Source organism: Amblyomma mixtum, chromosome 6 (assembly GCF_055824585.1).
Source record: "Amblyomma mixtum isolate Tamu chromosome 6, ASM5582458v1, whole genome shotgun sequence".
Lineage (NCBI taxonomy): Eukaryota > Metazoa > Arthropoda > Arachnida > Ixodida > Ixodidae > Amblyomma > Amblyomma mixtum.
This window is the reverse complement of record NC_143017.1, coordinates 136,878,639-136,894,339: the sequence shown is the minus strand read 5'-3', so window position 1 is coordinate 136,894,339 and position 15,701 is coordinate 136,878,639. Positions and strand designations below refer to the sequence as shown.

Sequence of the window (15,701 nt, the reverse complement as noted above, 5' to 3'; positions counted from 1 at the left end):
GCCAGGCTTTTGCATAATTGCCCTTAAGCGGTAGTGGCTCGCGCCTGGAATTTCGGCAGCGATCAGCCCTATAGCGAGAAGCAACACCACCCGGAACATTCATGTGCGCAACAATTTTGAAATGCTCGAACCAAGTTTCACTCTGTTTGAAGGGAGTCATTTCATAGCGAAACCTTGTCTTAAAACCGGGTATACCTTTTCCAATATTATTCTTAACTCCCTCTTCATCGCTGAAATTTGCGCGCTCCAGACGGCCATATTCCATAGTAGGCAAACATTGCTTTGGAAGGACGAAAAATTAAGGTGCAAATGGAAAAGATGTAATTGAGTACATAGGAGAGATATATATAGCGAAAAGCTCTGAGGGCAACAACCAACGCTTCGCGCGAAGTATCACGCCCTTTAAGCGGAAAAATGTTTGCAGGAGATACACGGCAGCGTTCTAATCACGCGGCCTTAGCATCCGAAACAGCAATATGACGGGTTCGAAAAAATAATTTAAAAATGAATAAGAAATGAAATGAACTCGGCGCTGGTGCTTCTAGTTTCTTTGATGGCCACCACGTCGCCCGTGGCTTTGAACATTCAGGATAGCGCGCTAACATCATCCGTGACGTAATAAAGAAATTAAGAAAACGACCAAGTAGCCTCGCATTGGAGAGTTGTAGGCCGCTAGGCGCAGCAGCATTGACTGGGCGCTGTCCCGAGTCCGTGATAATGGTGTGAATGGTGTAATCACGTGATTCTCTTGAGTGGCAAAGCTAGCACCATTTTTCATAGCAGCCGCCGTGGCAGTAATCTGGTCATTCACGTTTGTTTGCAGCGAACTTTGGGTAATCCTAAAGAAGTGCGTCGCTTATTATATATATATACTTCGAGCTAAAAGAGAAGCTTGGGTGAGTTGGCAATGCATTGGGTAGAAACAGCGAATTGAGACTGGGACGAAGGAAGACACATAATAACGAGTGCTTGTTCTTGAGAGAAAAGTACACAACAGCTGTACCTTACCGGTACTCACCTATGGGGCAGAAACGTGGAGGCTAACAAAGAGGGTTCAGCTTAAGTTAAGGACAACGCAGCGAGCTCTGGAAAGAAAAATCATAGGTATAATGTTAAGAGACCGGAAGCGGGCAGATTGGGTGAGGCAACAGACGCGGGCTAAAGACAAACTAGTCGAAATCGAGAGGAATAAATGTGCTTAGGCAGGGCCTGTAATAACTGCTGGTCTCCAAGTGTGGATTCCAAGAGAAGGCAAGCGTAGCAAGGGCGGCAGAAAGTTAGGTGGGCGGATGAGATTAAGAAGTTTGCGGGGATGCGGTGGCCGCAACTGGCACAGGACAGGGTTAACTGGAGAGACATGGGAGAGGCCTTTGCCCTGCAGTGGGTGTAGTCAGGCTGATAATGATGATGACCATGGCGGTGCTTGTCCTTGTGTGCCTCCCTTCATCTCAGTCTCAATTCGCGCTGTTTCTACTCAGTTTTCATTTTTCGCTTCTCTGTCACAGGACGACTAACGTCGAGAGCAATAGTACAGTGCTCGAAGAGTGAAGAAACCGCAGCCTAGTGTTAGCAGCACAAAATGGCTATTCCTTTCACGTTGGTAAATACCTCCCAATCAAGTCTGTGCAAGAAAACTGCGCAGTGCGTTGCAAAACTCTTGCGGTCGCTCTCGTTATCCTGAATCTTTTGCCTTCGCCTCTAAACTCAGACTGGCGCAGAATGCAGGGTGCACCAATACCGGCGGCAACAATATTAGTAAGGTAACATTTCTGCCAGCATCGGTCACAGGCGAAAAAGCAGCCAAGCGAGCTGCGCACCAACCATCGTCAACCGCCGTAAACATACCGAGAACATTATCTTGCACCCGATGATATCACTTCGCGGCGCTGGCGGCAGTCCAAGCCACATTTCCGTCGTTCGTGTTAAATCTTTGGGCGCCTGTACACTACCCCATGTAGCGAACTTCTGATGGCACTTCGTTCCACCCAACAAAAAGCGTCGCACATCGGCAAAGGCACGTCGACCAATAGAGCCAGCTGCCTGCTCATGTGGTGCTCTCTTTGCTCACCAAGATCGCTGCTGCTAATGCTGCCACGAAGTTCATTCGTGAGCAGGGAGGGCCGTGAATCGTGAATATCCTGGGACTCTAAACAGGCCCTCGATACCTAAATGTTGCACTGCGCCACGGATGGCAGTGTCTGAAATACGAAGCTCGCCTCTCAATGCCATTAGAAACAGCCACCGAACGCGGTTCGCTGACAACGTCGCTGTTTTACGTGTTCATTCCGAACTGGAGAGTGAGCGCAGCGGGTGGGCTTCGCATGCTTGCGTGTGAGTTCATCTTAGCTCCGAAAGCCTCGCGATTTTGTCATTTCACATCTGCATTGCCTGGACTCTGCCGTACAGCTTCGTCTTACGCCTGAATTTCCGCGACTTCGGAAAACCTTTCAGTTCTAGTTGAAGTCACAGGTATCTTCCCACATTCTGGCCCCGAAAACATGTTGCCTGAGGGGACACTTCGCGCCTAGAAGCCCCGGAATCAATCCGCTGCATTAATATGTGCGTATAACGCTAAAATTTCACGCTAGGAACTGTGCTGATCATACCTAACTTCGTTGTGCGCTTCGCTTCAGCCGGTGGCATTCTGTGCACGCAAGGTACGACGTTTTGTCTTCGGTTACTGACTTTAATACGTGAAGTTCCATATTTCGGTGCATGAGCGCACGTTGTTGTTACGGTCGCTGTGTCTTGACAATACTATACTCAAGAGTACCGAAAGCTAGTTTATGTAGGTGGCGGTAGTGATTAGACACACATTGAATATATGGCACGCGGGCCACATGCAGTGGCAACCGGTGTCTTCCGCACGTCTTACCCAATGGGAAACGCAGTAGCCAATAAACGAGCTAAACTATACAAGGGAAGCATTCGCATTCTGAAAAGTATACGAATGATCTCAGCCAGGGGATGACACTTTTACAGTGCGGTATGTCGGCTGCACCTAAAAGCCGTAGAGAAACGAAGCGAACCGAAAGAAATGACAAGATTGTGGTACATCTTTATTGTTGCCTTCGCTTTTGCAAGCAGTTCATGCGTATGTGCCCTATTTCCACGCTAGTATTCACAGCGGCTATAACCATATCAGTAAGACTGGAATATGTGAGAGGTGCAATGCAGTTCTGAATAAGGGCAGACAGCTAGAGACTTCCATATTCCGTAGCAACCCAAACAAGCGTCTGGCGGTTTAGCACTGTTAAGACACGAAATATTGTGAGAAAGCATGGTCTTTTGCAGGTAGACACAACTGCTACGTACGTGAAATCGCGATTGTGGTGGCCACTGACCCAGGGAGCTAGTTATGCGCCCTGCCTTTCCTCAAAATCAACGAAGTCTAAACCTTCCGCTGGTTTTGAGAAACGGCAATGCGCATGAAGGCCTCAATCTGTAGGTGGACGCCAGCGACTGCTCACAAGGAAATCGAGGTCTACTGCAAAGTGAGCCAGTTGCACTGGTTACTCGGAGGCTTCACGCACATACACGGAGGCACACCGCTGAAATCCGGGGAGTGCGGCTAGAAATTCTTTCACACTAAAAATGGACAGCCACGTTGCCTTCAGTCTGGAACTTACAACTGTGGATAGTTCGCTATGCTTTGGAAGGACCGTACAACAAAAAACACCACTGATAGCCGCCTTCCATGCAGGCTCGTCGCTGTCTGCACATCTGCCAGCAGTTGTATGCTCGCTCACGGGGTGGTATGCTGTCAATTACACTGCTTTTGGACGGGAAATGTGAAGTGCACCGTGAGCGTGCGCTCGGTGTTTGTGACCTGGACATCGTGTTCGTGACACTCGCTGGAGGGCGCAGTCGTCTAAAATAACAGGAGCTGGCTGAAAAAGAACGCCCAGTATAGTCACAGGCTCGGCCGACACTTCAACCACGCCGTGGGGGAAGAGTGAAAGAGGCGCAGTAGCAGAGGGTTCGGGATCAATGCTGACTACCTGGGGTAGGTCAATGTGCAGTCTCATCGCACATTACACAGCTGTATTTCGCAGTTCGGCTCCATCGAAGAGGCGGATAGCGCAGTCTCCTGGAAGTGCTTTCGACGTATACTCCGCTGCGCCTGCCAGTGTAGACGCGCTAACGGTGTTGAAAAGTGATGCATGTATAATTCTTTTGTGTTTCCTTTTTTATTTTGCAATAAACATGTAAGGTTTTCATTTGAACGACCTACATTAGAGTACATCACCGTGACGTGAAGTGGTTGTAGCACATTGTGCAGACTGCACGGAAACGTATCCATGTGAAGCATAACGTACCCTTTTTAGCAATTTGGGGGCTTGCCGATCTCCATTTCTCTCGATACGAGAAGCGCTGTTCGAGTTTCGACATCAGCAGTGATTGTCGTTAGGCGTTCAAAGGACCGGCTTCAAAAAACACGAGTCGGCAATACCTGCTTCCATTCATTTGGTGCTGGCGCATGTTATATTGTGTTCAGAAACAGCGCATTCCACCTGTTCTCTACTCCTTAGTTCTGTAACTTTGACATATCCCATATTGTACGGCTGTTGCAAACACCGACAGCAGAACTGACGGATCGTAATAAAAATTTTATATTGAAAATCTGGGATTGAATGTGCTGCAGAAGACTTTCCGGATACCGCTACCATAATTCGAAATCAAAGCGAACCTTCTATTTGTGAAGGACATATTACTAGTGTCCGAGCAAGAAGTATATAGAGCATCTAGAATACAGCAATCAGAAGCTTCCGTGTGCAATTCTGTACCTTTGGGTGACTCTGTACACAATACAACAGAGATGGAGCACTGGTGATATTTTGTGCCGTGGGCAATCTTTCATAGGGCATGCAGCCAAGGCACTGAGCTATGTACACCGTATCTGTGCTGTGGCCCAAAGCGACGTTTTAAATTCGCCCATTTCGCGACACGGCCACCTTGTGGTCATCAGGTGGTCACGGACCATGCGCTTCATGGATGGAAGGACACATGATGTGTCGACAGCACTGTTCACTTCCCAATCACAGCTGCTTCAGTCATCATCGAACGCACGCCACGACGAACGCCATCGTCCAGCCCTGCACAAGCACTGCTGCGGAGGTCAGTCGATGTGAGCCACTGCTGTCCGGAACTGCAAGGAAAACGGAAAATAGTGATTCAGGCTGGAATTGCAGCCAGCAGGGGCTGAGAAATATATGGGTACGATATAAGATGGCGTGTGAGATGTGCCTGCTATTCCACCAGTGGGTGTGATACGTGTATGTAGATCACTGCATTTTTTGGAACGTTGGGCGCTGCACTGAATAACGACGTTACGTGACGCAATTTCTGCAGGTTGAATTCAGACTGGCGAGCGATTTTCACGGAACTGAGGTATGCATGCGTAGCTCTTACGCTGTCCTGTGCATTACGCTTCTGCTTCTGTGTTCCGAACGCTTTTGTCCGTTGTGTACAGCGTGGCGTAGTAGCGGAGACCTGGCCGCGATGTTTGCCGCTGCAGTCTCGCCAACGCGTCGTGTACGTATTGCTCCGCGTATGCACCGTCGTTCAAGAACTTCGCAGTAACGTTAATTCTTCAACAAGGCGTGTGTGGAGGCATCGAAGCACAGTGTAGTGCAGTACCGCTGGATGTACGGAGCAAGGAGATGTCGCGTGCATAGGTACGCGAAGAAACGGGAAGTCCTTAAAAACCGGTCACACTGGAGGGTTCACGTAACCTTTGCACGTGCAGTGTACTACAGTAAAAACAACAACAAAAAAAAATCGATTAGTAAAGGAATGCCGCAGTAACCGTCACACTCTTAGCGATCTCGCAAGCTTGAAGTCTTCTTCACGCATCTAAGTTTTCGTGTGCCGCAGCTGAATTTTTACACCTATAGGCCTTATCTCGCGATCTCCCCTTTGTGTCCCTATTGTGCTCAGCCAGAAACAATTTCTCACTTCCTTCTCTTTTTTCGCCGCTTCACTTCGTTAAGGAAGCGACTGCTAGAAGTACCATTCCAGAAACTGTGTTTACACCTGTCCTCTGCAGTTGTTCTATCGATTGGCGCTTCTATACTTGGAAGTAGCAATGGAAATGCTTGCACCGCCATTCAAAATTCTCTTCTGCAATCAGAGCGTCTTCCATCACAATTTTTCGTTATTCCCCTCGTATTTATCTATTTCGGCCTTCTTTTCTTTTGTTGTTTATCTCTCACAAATTCAATCTTTACCACCCTCATTCATCTCTGTCACTGAATCGGTCTTTCACTGCTCAGCTTCCACCCTAACATTGTCTCTGACCCAGCGGCGCTAATGTAAGTGGAAGACATGCGCTCGAGCGTTCGTGTTAAGCGTACTGCCGGCTGTACACTACGTTATGCCTGTAGATGCGTCCGCTGTTCGCACACGTAAGTTGCGCAGTACGGGAGTACCTGTTCCGTACTGTTCAGAGACATGGAGCCCCGACGAACGGTGGCTACTGCCGAGCATGAATTCTTTCCGGGAGTCCCCGTCCAGAGCTGCTGAGGATGATGTGGCAGGGGGACCCCTTGTGGCGTTCTGGAGTGTGGCCGTGCACTTGATGCGCATCTCGTCGTTGACGAAGTGGCTCGGCCGCACTGTGAACCGGAGGCCCAGCGACGTCACGTGGCGGCCAGACTCCGACCGTTGCGGCGGGTAGTGCACCAGGTACCGGTTGGACACCTGCGTCGTCGCGTTGGCACTGTGTCATCTTGCAGTCACGAGAATCTTCACTTCACCGAACTACGGTGGATCCCTGCGCTGGCGTCCTCGCGAACAATTATCATGAAGCACTTCTGAAAGGTTCGCGGGGCTGTTTTGTTCTTCGTGATGCGCTGCCTTCGTTCCCAACAAGCACTGGATGGGTAAAGGACATCGTATCGAAGCATCACTGCAGGTCGGGAGTGAGACCGAAGAACCGAAGAGCTATCTTATTGTGCTCACAAGGTGGTGGAAAGCAAGAGACAGCTGAGCGAAGCCGCAGGGCTGCGAATGTTAGACAAGATACGTCGATTGCTGTATATAGGGCGGCTTTCTTTTCGACGACACCGGTAACAAGACATACGTATGCGTCGCGACCTGCACGGTTCTGTTCGGAGTAGAAACGATGTAAATTCCACACTCCGAGACCGTGACCACCGATCCGATTTAAGACCATGTTCGGACCTCCCTGGTGTCTGTGAGGTGACGCGCTGTGCGCAACAGTTGCGCTTAGCGATAGAGAGCGTTAAACACAGCGTAACAGCTGCGTTTTTCGTGGAATACCACAGTTAAATGTGTTACGCTGCGCGTGCAGGTTTCGTGAAGACCAAGTCTGTCTCAAACACATTCAGCCCTGAAGCGGTCTGGAACAGTACTTTCGTGTGAGACGGACGCTCGTAAACTGACCATTTTTCTGAAATCCCCTCTTTCTAGGCGGCAGCACAGCCCCCACATCTAGGTCGTTGACGGCCATTACGTACGCATAGCATGCATGCCAGCGCAGTCTTCCTTCGGTATCCATTTGAACTTTCGTACCTGACAGTGCCAAAACAATAATAGTACGCCGAAAGTAATCGGACGCAGGTTACCTCCTTGTCGTTCAAATGCCAATGCAGGTCGACCCGACGTCTGTGGCGCGCATAGGTGCAGGTCACATTCACCAAGTCTCCCACGTGGTAGCTCGTCTGGCCACCCGTGATCGATGGTTTGTCGTCGTCTGCACCTGCAACCGCAGTTGCAGTAAGCGCATGCACGAGGTCATCCTACGAGGCTGCAATATTAACCGTCGACATAGCTTTTGTTATGCCTGTACGCATGGGGTCAGCAATTCCGAATCTCACATATAGCACGCAGCAGATACAGTGGGTCAGGGTTTTTCGGGCACCTACCAGTATTCTTCGCATCTTGCGCTGCTACGATCTCCTCGCTGGACAGTGAGTATGCTCCGGACACGGTGGCCGTGCACTTCAGCTTCATGATGCCGTAGGTGAAGTGGTGAGGCCGGGCCGTGAAGGTCAATCCCAAGGACGAGTGGTACAGCAGAACTTGATCACTGAAGACTGGGTACATCCTCTCGTAGTCCGGAGGGACCTGGAAACCAGAGTAACGACAGAGGAGATAATGAAGCGTGAATCGCGCGTGCTGTCGGAAGTGCACTTCCTTTTTTTTAATATCTGTTATAGGCAGTATATTGTCACGTAGTGGTGACTGCCGTACGGCGAACAGAAAAACAGCAAGAATGTCTTAGAAATGAAACTCTTTATTCGGGCTGACTTGCACCCGCAAAGAACTGAATCACTAGGCGGCGGCGTAGCAACAAGCGTGCTCGGCGGTCGTCGAACAGAATGCCCGCCGCTGTCGGCCGTGCTCTTTTTAAAGCCGACAGCGAATCTTCGACATAAAGCTTTAGAAGTTACTAGAACATTCCGGCACAAACTAGAGTCGGCTCCGTCCGGATGCGATCCATCGAGATAATTCTAGGCGCGTCTTGCGTCACAAACGAAGCGATAAAGCGGCGTGCCGGCAGCCTTGAAGCATGAACAAATAAACACAACAAACAAATGCTACACAGATTCGCGGCAATATTCGCGATATCCTTCGTATGAAGACATCTGCTAGTGCCAGTAATCATGCGTAGTACCAGCGAACTGCGCAATGGCACGAAATGTAAACAGAACGGAAATGTGATCATAATAAACCTCGTGATAGTGACAACTGCGTTGAACATGACCAGCTATAATACGGAACTTCAGAAACAACCAGTCTGCATTCCACACTGCTCAAAATTCGAACATAGCCGGAAGTAACGGCAGTTAGTGGGCAGCGGATTTCTGAAGAACTAATGACTGGCTGCGTAAGCGCCCCCCACACGCACACACACCTCCCTAGTTGAACCTGATACTAGTGTGAAAGACCAGTACCGACCTGGTCTCCGTTGATGGACCAGGTCAGCACTGCTGGTGGCTTCGTTGCCGCGGCGTAGCAGGTCACGTTCACTAAATCTCCGATTCTGTAGTGGGGCTTCGTTCCCCGGATCTCCGGCCCTTCTTTCGGCAGCACTGCGATGGATGACAGGAGAGGAATCAATGCACAGACGTCGCCTTTTTGGGAAGGCGATAGAAATAGTGGTTCTTGCACGACGTTTCCAACCTTACAGCGTGTATACGTTAGACGGTATAGACACCACAAATGCACAAAGAACTTTCCCAAAAAGGAAAAAGATTATCCATTTGATGTCTAACAGAGCAGTGTTAAAATGCGCGTTTCAATTGTATTATCTTAGGCAGCAACAGACGAACGATCATCGTTTTTTCTCCACAAAAATTCGGTCACTGGGCTCGTGCTTCGCGGCTGAATTTAAGAGCTGCTGCGCAATACGCAATGGGCTCATGACAGGACGGAGAACAGTGACAGCACTGACGTACTGTCCTCTTTTCCAAAACTAGGATGCAATGTACCGAATTTCGTACATTAAGCACACATGACTGGCACTTGTCGCTGCTCCTAAGACATACACAGTAGCACGCTCCATGAAACTACATAGAGAGTACTAGGCACCGATGCTTGGGATTCGTGACGACTTCGGAGTTTGGTTTCAGGTTGCTGTATACCCTCATGGTCACTCCTCTCGGTCAAACGCGAGCGTACATACAAGCGCGTTATCTCGCACATCATGCTCTCTGTTGTTACAGAGGTATGACCTGCCGGGAAACGCGGATGCTGTTGTACCCGTCTGCCACCACCTGCACCTATCGGAGCACCTTCATTCTCGAGAAAGTACTGGCCTTGCACCGGTTTATTATCTCACATAACACGAAGTGTTTGTTACGATGCTGGTTGGTGTCCGCAGTGCCAATGGAATTCTATTGCGTTGTTGAAGACTACGCAACTCCATGCGCACTCATTCGCTAGCGTGTGCAGTCTCCTTCAGAAATATACACCTCACGTGTAGCGCGCGGCACACAAAAGTGTGAGGACGGGAGTTCCCCGCACATAAATAAGTTTTGGTGCGCTGGCGCTGAAAGACTGTCGTCACAACATGGCAAAGACTATAGGCTCTATGATTTGAACAAAGGCTGCACATTGCATTCCACGCGGCTTTCCCCCGTTATTTACAAGCGTGCATTTAACCCTGTTATCGCCGTGCAAAAAGAATTGACGAAACGTTCCTCTGGTTTCTCACAGCAGGCGGCTCCTCATTCACCCCATCAGACGTTCGGTCGGTCACTCACCGTACACCTTAAGCTCTTTCTCCGACCGCACTGTTTGAAAGGAAGGAGCATCGGCGGACACCTCGCATGCGTACTGGCCCTCCGATCTCAGGTCCGTCTTCTTCAGGTACAGGTTGCCCACCGAGCTCCGGCTGGCCTGCATGCAAATGAGGAATCGTGCTGAGGCAGTTACTGGACATTGTACGCATGCAGACATGGTAGAACGACTGGTTAATAGTAAGGCTGGAGAGGAGTAGAAATTCAGTCAGGTTAATTCACTCTTACAGTTGTGTCACCCCTTTCAACACCGTAGGGTTGCACAAGTCTACTTTTGCAATGACTTTTACTGCTAACGCTAGAATGAAGCTTCGGCGCTGTTCAGTCAATATTTTCGGTCCGGTTTAGGAGCTTATGTGTATAACATACAGTGGGGGAAAAAAAAACACGGCACTTAAGTCTGCTTACGTGCTGTGAGGGCGAAAGCATCATGTGTCATCGTGAACGTTTGACCTCGACGTACGCCGCTACTAAGAAATGGAACGAAGACACGCCTCCGAACGCTGATTTCACAAAACGCTGAATCCGCAAAGACCCGAGTGAAACACTTGTATACTCAGTTGGAAAAATTTTAGCGAGCTAACCTCCAACCTAAGGAAAGAGAAATCGTATGGCACCACCCACAGCAGTGTACAATGAACGGTAAACACGAAAGTTAGATTTTGAGGAATGGAAATGGCGCAGTAACTGTCACACCTCGGTGGACATCTGAACCGCGCCTTAAGGGAAGGGGTAAAGCACCTGGGAAGACATACAGTTGAAGGTGCATACGTCGTCGGTTCGAATCCCTGTCGCCAGCTAGCCTTCAACTTGACTATAGCACATGTAAGCTATATGCAAAGAGAAATCATATGACTCACCCGGAACGCTGTACGACAAACGGTTGCTCGTAATTTTGGTACGAATCTAGTCGGCGTGCGGCCTTCGGTGACATCGTTGGTTTGTTGGTTGGTTGGCCTCAAATAAAATGGCACATACCCACTACGGGGGAGTGGCCAAGACACAGGCGGTGAACTGCCGGCGTCTTGGCCACTCCCGCTTAGTGACATCGTTCTTGCGCCTCCATCGTGACCCTCCTTTCTTCTCCTCTTCCCGTTCCCCAGTGCAGAGTAGCAGGCCAGATATTTATTTTTCTGGCCAACCTCTCTGCCTTTCCCGTCTATAAACCCTCTCTCTCTCTCTCTCTCTCTCTCTCTCTCTCTGTCCCTCTCACTTATTTCCCTTTGAAGGTTGCAGCCAATGTTTGACGCATCAAAGTCTTTGCAAGGGCCGTTGTATACTACTTCCGGGCAACGCGGACATTCAACACGGTCTTTCACTTCATGACAAAGCCGTTGTTCCAACTTGCTAGATGGCAATGCGCACCCCGTATTTGTAGAAAATTTGCGCCAGAGCCTCGCTTGTACCCTGTGAGTAACGCTCACTTGCGCGCTTATGCTGTTTGAAGCACCAGGGCAGTGCAGGGTGCAGAGAGCGGGGTTGTTCGTTTTGCAGGAGCATCGCTTGTGAGGCCAATGCGAACTTTCTCCAGCTTCGAAGAGCGCAGCGTGGGCTGGAACACGAACAGGCTCCTCGAATATCCCGACGGACCATTTATGACCAACGGGATCGGCAGAGCTGACATCCCAGTGCTTCCCCGCGAGTCTAGGCTTGCAGTGAATGAGTAACCCTTCCAGCGATTTCCTCGTCCATCGTAAACTGAACTGCGGGTTCAAATGAATTCAGATCGTCCAGAAACGGCCTGGTGCCCTTGCGGTGAAGTGCTCTGAAACAATCGTCCACACCACAGAAACAGCTTAGGATGAATATGAAACTATTCCAGAACGATGTTGGCTCAGATTACGGACACCAACGCAACCACAGTCGTGCTTTAGAGGGACTTAAGTTTTTCGCGGAAAATACAAGCGGGCCGGCTTCAGTCACAAGGATCGGACATTTCGCATGCAGGTCGGAGATACCCGCACAGACAGTACCATTCAGTGATAGGCTGCTGGCTTAGCTCTTGTAGAAGCTATGTTTGTTTGCGGAACGTCGTAACGTTCCGCTACAGAGGCACATATCAGGAAGTCACAGAATCGTAATGTTTCGTTAGTGGCTCTCACTATCCTAGCCTAGGCCACGGGGCGTGCAAAACAATGCAAGAATGAAGAGCGGAGTTCCCAAACACTCGGTATTTGCGGCCAACTATACTGACAGTGCGACGGGCGTACACAAAGGACCGTCTACAGAGGCGCACTGACGATCTGTGCGCTTTCACTTCCCGCGCGGCGGACAATGCTTGCGACTCCTGCTCTTTGCTGCCGTTGATCGTCTTCCGCAGACATAGAGAGCGGCGAGGTGTGAGCTTTGGACCCGTGCCACCGGGGACAAAAGGAAGGCTGCGCCAACGATCCGAGCGCCGGGACGCCGAGCGCGCCGAGCCGAAACCCGCATCTCGCTGGAGGAGCGAGCGCCTGATGAGCGCCGCAGTCGCCCGCCTCGGCCAGTCATCACGCGCCTGCCATGGTAAGCGGGAAGAGCATAACGTACTAATGATGCAGGTGTTTCACGCTCACAGCGTCAAAGCAATGGGATGCCGTTCGTTTCTTCCCTTCATGGCTGTCGCCGTTTTCATATTTTTGACGATTGCTCTATGGTGCTTCATAGCAGCAGACTATGCAGTGCACAGAATGTACGAAGCTTTATGCGGACTTCCGGACCGGTAGACATGAGTGCTGGGACTACATGAATTATTTATTCACGTTTTCGTCACTGGCATGGAGAGCTGCTCACTACTACTCTCTGCTATCGGATGCGCATGATCGTGCCATGGCAAATGCCTTCTGTCAACATAAGACAGTTTTCATCAGATGATAATGACGTTTTATTTTATTTTTCGGAAGTGTAGCTGTTCCAAACGTGCGCCAAGAACGCGGTGAATGAGAAAGTCTTCAATACGTGATATATTAATGAATCCGCCCTGCCTCCAGTGTACTCATAGGAGTACTGTGAAGCACGCGATAAAGGAACGCGTGTGATATACAGGGTGTTTCACCTAAGACTTTCTGCAATTTTTAAAAATAAGCTTTTTGAATTAGATCCGCGCTTTTTCTCGCATAGCATTGCCAGTGGTGTAGTACATCATAATTTAACTAAGACGTGCTAACTAGCAGGCTTGTTAACCAATATTTAATAGTTAACTTTTAAACTATTACCGTTGGGCTCCTTAATTATTGAGAGGCATGCAGCCCACCGTAAGTAATGTCCATATCCGTTTTTAGAATTTCGAGAACGCGATTATCCTCGGCGCTGTGGCCCAACAAATTTAGCCTACATCGCGCCAAAATACATGCGGTTTGAGAAGCTTGCAGGCAAAGCAACCTCTCCAGTGAACCTAACTCGTCGAAATAGCCAAAATTTGTTGGGCCACAGCGCCGAGGATAATCGCGTTCTCGAAATTCTAAAAACGGATATGGACATTACTTACGGTGGGCTACATGCCTCTCAATAATTAAGGAGCCCAACGGTAATAGTTTAAAAGTTAACTATTAAATATTTGTTAACAAGCCTGCTAGTTAGCACGTCTTAGCTGCATTATGATGTACTACACCACTGACAATGCTGTGCCAGAAAAAGCGCGCATCTAATTCAAATAGCTTATTTTTAAAAATTGCAGAAATTCTTAGGTGAAACACCCTGTATGAGCAAGGGGATGATACGACGAGCCGAGCTGTACATGTGTCGTGCTCCGGATCCAATGCAACAGGCTTCTCTGTCAGAGCTAACATGCTGAAGTATAGCATATCATATACAAAGTTCCTGATGCGCGCATTGGCTTCTCCGGTGTCTGCCGTTTGTTTGAGGCCTTACCGATTATGTTACCGTGAGGTTGTCAAGCGTTAAAGGGACAGTGAGGAGAGCTCTACTGATACATTTTTAAAGCAAAATCCGATAGTTCGGCATTTCATGGCATTGTTGCCACTTGGCCGGCAGCGAAAGATGCATTTATTTCTAAGAAATTTGGATTCGAAGTTGAAAAACTTTTTCCCGCCGCTCTGATTCAAACCTGGGATTCTCTTATGACGACACAGGACTAAGTGACGTGAAACATGACGTGCACATGACGCAACGCAGACTCCGTGATTTCTGGCGGCCAGCAGTGCGGCCTAGCATCAGCCGAAAAGAAAGCTACCGCCGGCCGCACGTTGAAGGCATCTATCGGCCGTCGCTACCGTCGCTTCGTTTACGTTTGCACCGGCGTTTTGCCAGCGTTACGATGGATCCCGTTCTCGAAGTCGCCAACGAAGTTCTCGCAAATAGACACCTTTAGCATACCGTGTACCTTGTTACCGTTAGCGGGATACCGGGAGCCCGGCTATCGCCGGTGAGCAGGCGCTGATTGGTCCCGATGCTGGAGGCCCTCGCGTAGCTGCTGGGTACGTGGCGCCATCTGGCGACTCAAGGAGATTTGCGCATGGATTGGCGCTTTGCGCCTCAGTGATTCGTAGCTTGTCGTATCCCAGTGTCGCTAGAACTATTGGTTCTAGCAACACTGTTTTGTCCTATGACGTCATCCCGCTTGTACTTGCGAGTTTCGTCTGTGGCGGCGATACCTGTATTTTGGTTCTAAGAGCTTTGTTGTCAGTTTGAGTGGTGTTTTTGTAATCAGGAGCTGGTATTCTGTCGATACAGGCCAACTTCAATTTCTCCTCAGTGTCCCTTTAACGCTGCATATGATACTATGCTTGTAGTGTGAGCAGAATGCAGTAAAGTAAAATGAGCTGTATTTCCGCGTTAGTCCGAGGTCTCTGAACAGAACAGGGACAGGCAGAGAGGATGCTGCCTGCACATGAGTACCCGCTGTCCTCCGCGTTCCAGTCTTTGCCAGCTTGCCTTATATGGTGCTCTTACGACGGAAATTAGGAAGGCTGTCGTGCCTCATTATTAGAAACTTTCTGCCACTCCTCGAATCGAAAATCCAGGAAAGCAGCACCGTACCACCCACTCTTCGACGCACGTCATTCAGAGCACGGCAGCCTTGCATCATATTCATTGTTCAGCGTTGACGTCATTGAGTTGCCGGTTATCATATATGCCATGGTCGCCCCTAAAATTTCTTTGATACAGGTAACTGTGCAAAAGTCCTTGAACTCTTCGTCGTAACACATCAGCTACGAAGCAGGATGCGTTACCGTGGCGTGGCCACATAAACTCCTTCGTGATTGCTTGTGAACATTAGTTTGCGTTGTCAAGAATACATGAATTCACCCCCCCCCCCCCCCCCTTTCACAGCGTATGCTACGCATTCTTGTATACCACCACGTGGATTCTCCGTTCGACTAGTCGTATTGGACTCGTCGTATTGCATGGCCATGGTGAAACGCTAACATATGTAAGCTGTAGTGTTACCGGCGAAGTGAAGCGCTGCGCTCTCATTCGTACAAAAAGGAGCTG

The 15,701-nt window shown here is 49.5% G+C and overlaps 1 protein-coding gene across 2 annotated transcripts in view; it reads right to left on the bottom strand.

Annotated features, from left to right (window-relative positions):
- Positions 1-3,071: 3,071 nt before the first annotated feature.
- The window catches only part of LOC149340507 (uncharacterized), a 60,146-nt gene continuing 47,516 nt past the window's right edge, over positions 3,072-15,701 (bottom strand). For both annotated transcript variants that reach the window (XM_089551275.1, XM_089551274.1), the window contains exons 3-8: positions 10,233-10,368; positions 8,926-9,059; positions 7,890-8,091; positions 7,590-7,723; positions 6,432-6,702; positions 3,072-5,149 (exon numbers count right to left, since the gene is read on the bottom strand). In XM_089551275.1, the coding sequence (XP_089407401.1) occupies positions 5,058-5,149; positions 6,432-6,702; positions 7,590-7,723; positions 7,890-8,091; positions 8,926-9,059; positions 10,233-10,368 (969 nt within the window). In that variant the 3' untranslated portion in view covers positions 3,072-5,057. The remainder of the gene's footprint in view (positions 5,150-6,431; positions 6,703-7,589; positions 7,724-7,889; positions 8,092-8,925; positions 9,060-10,232; positions 10,369-15,701) is intronic.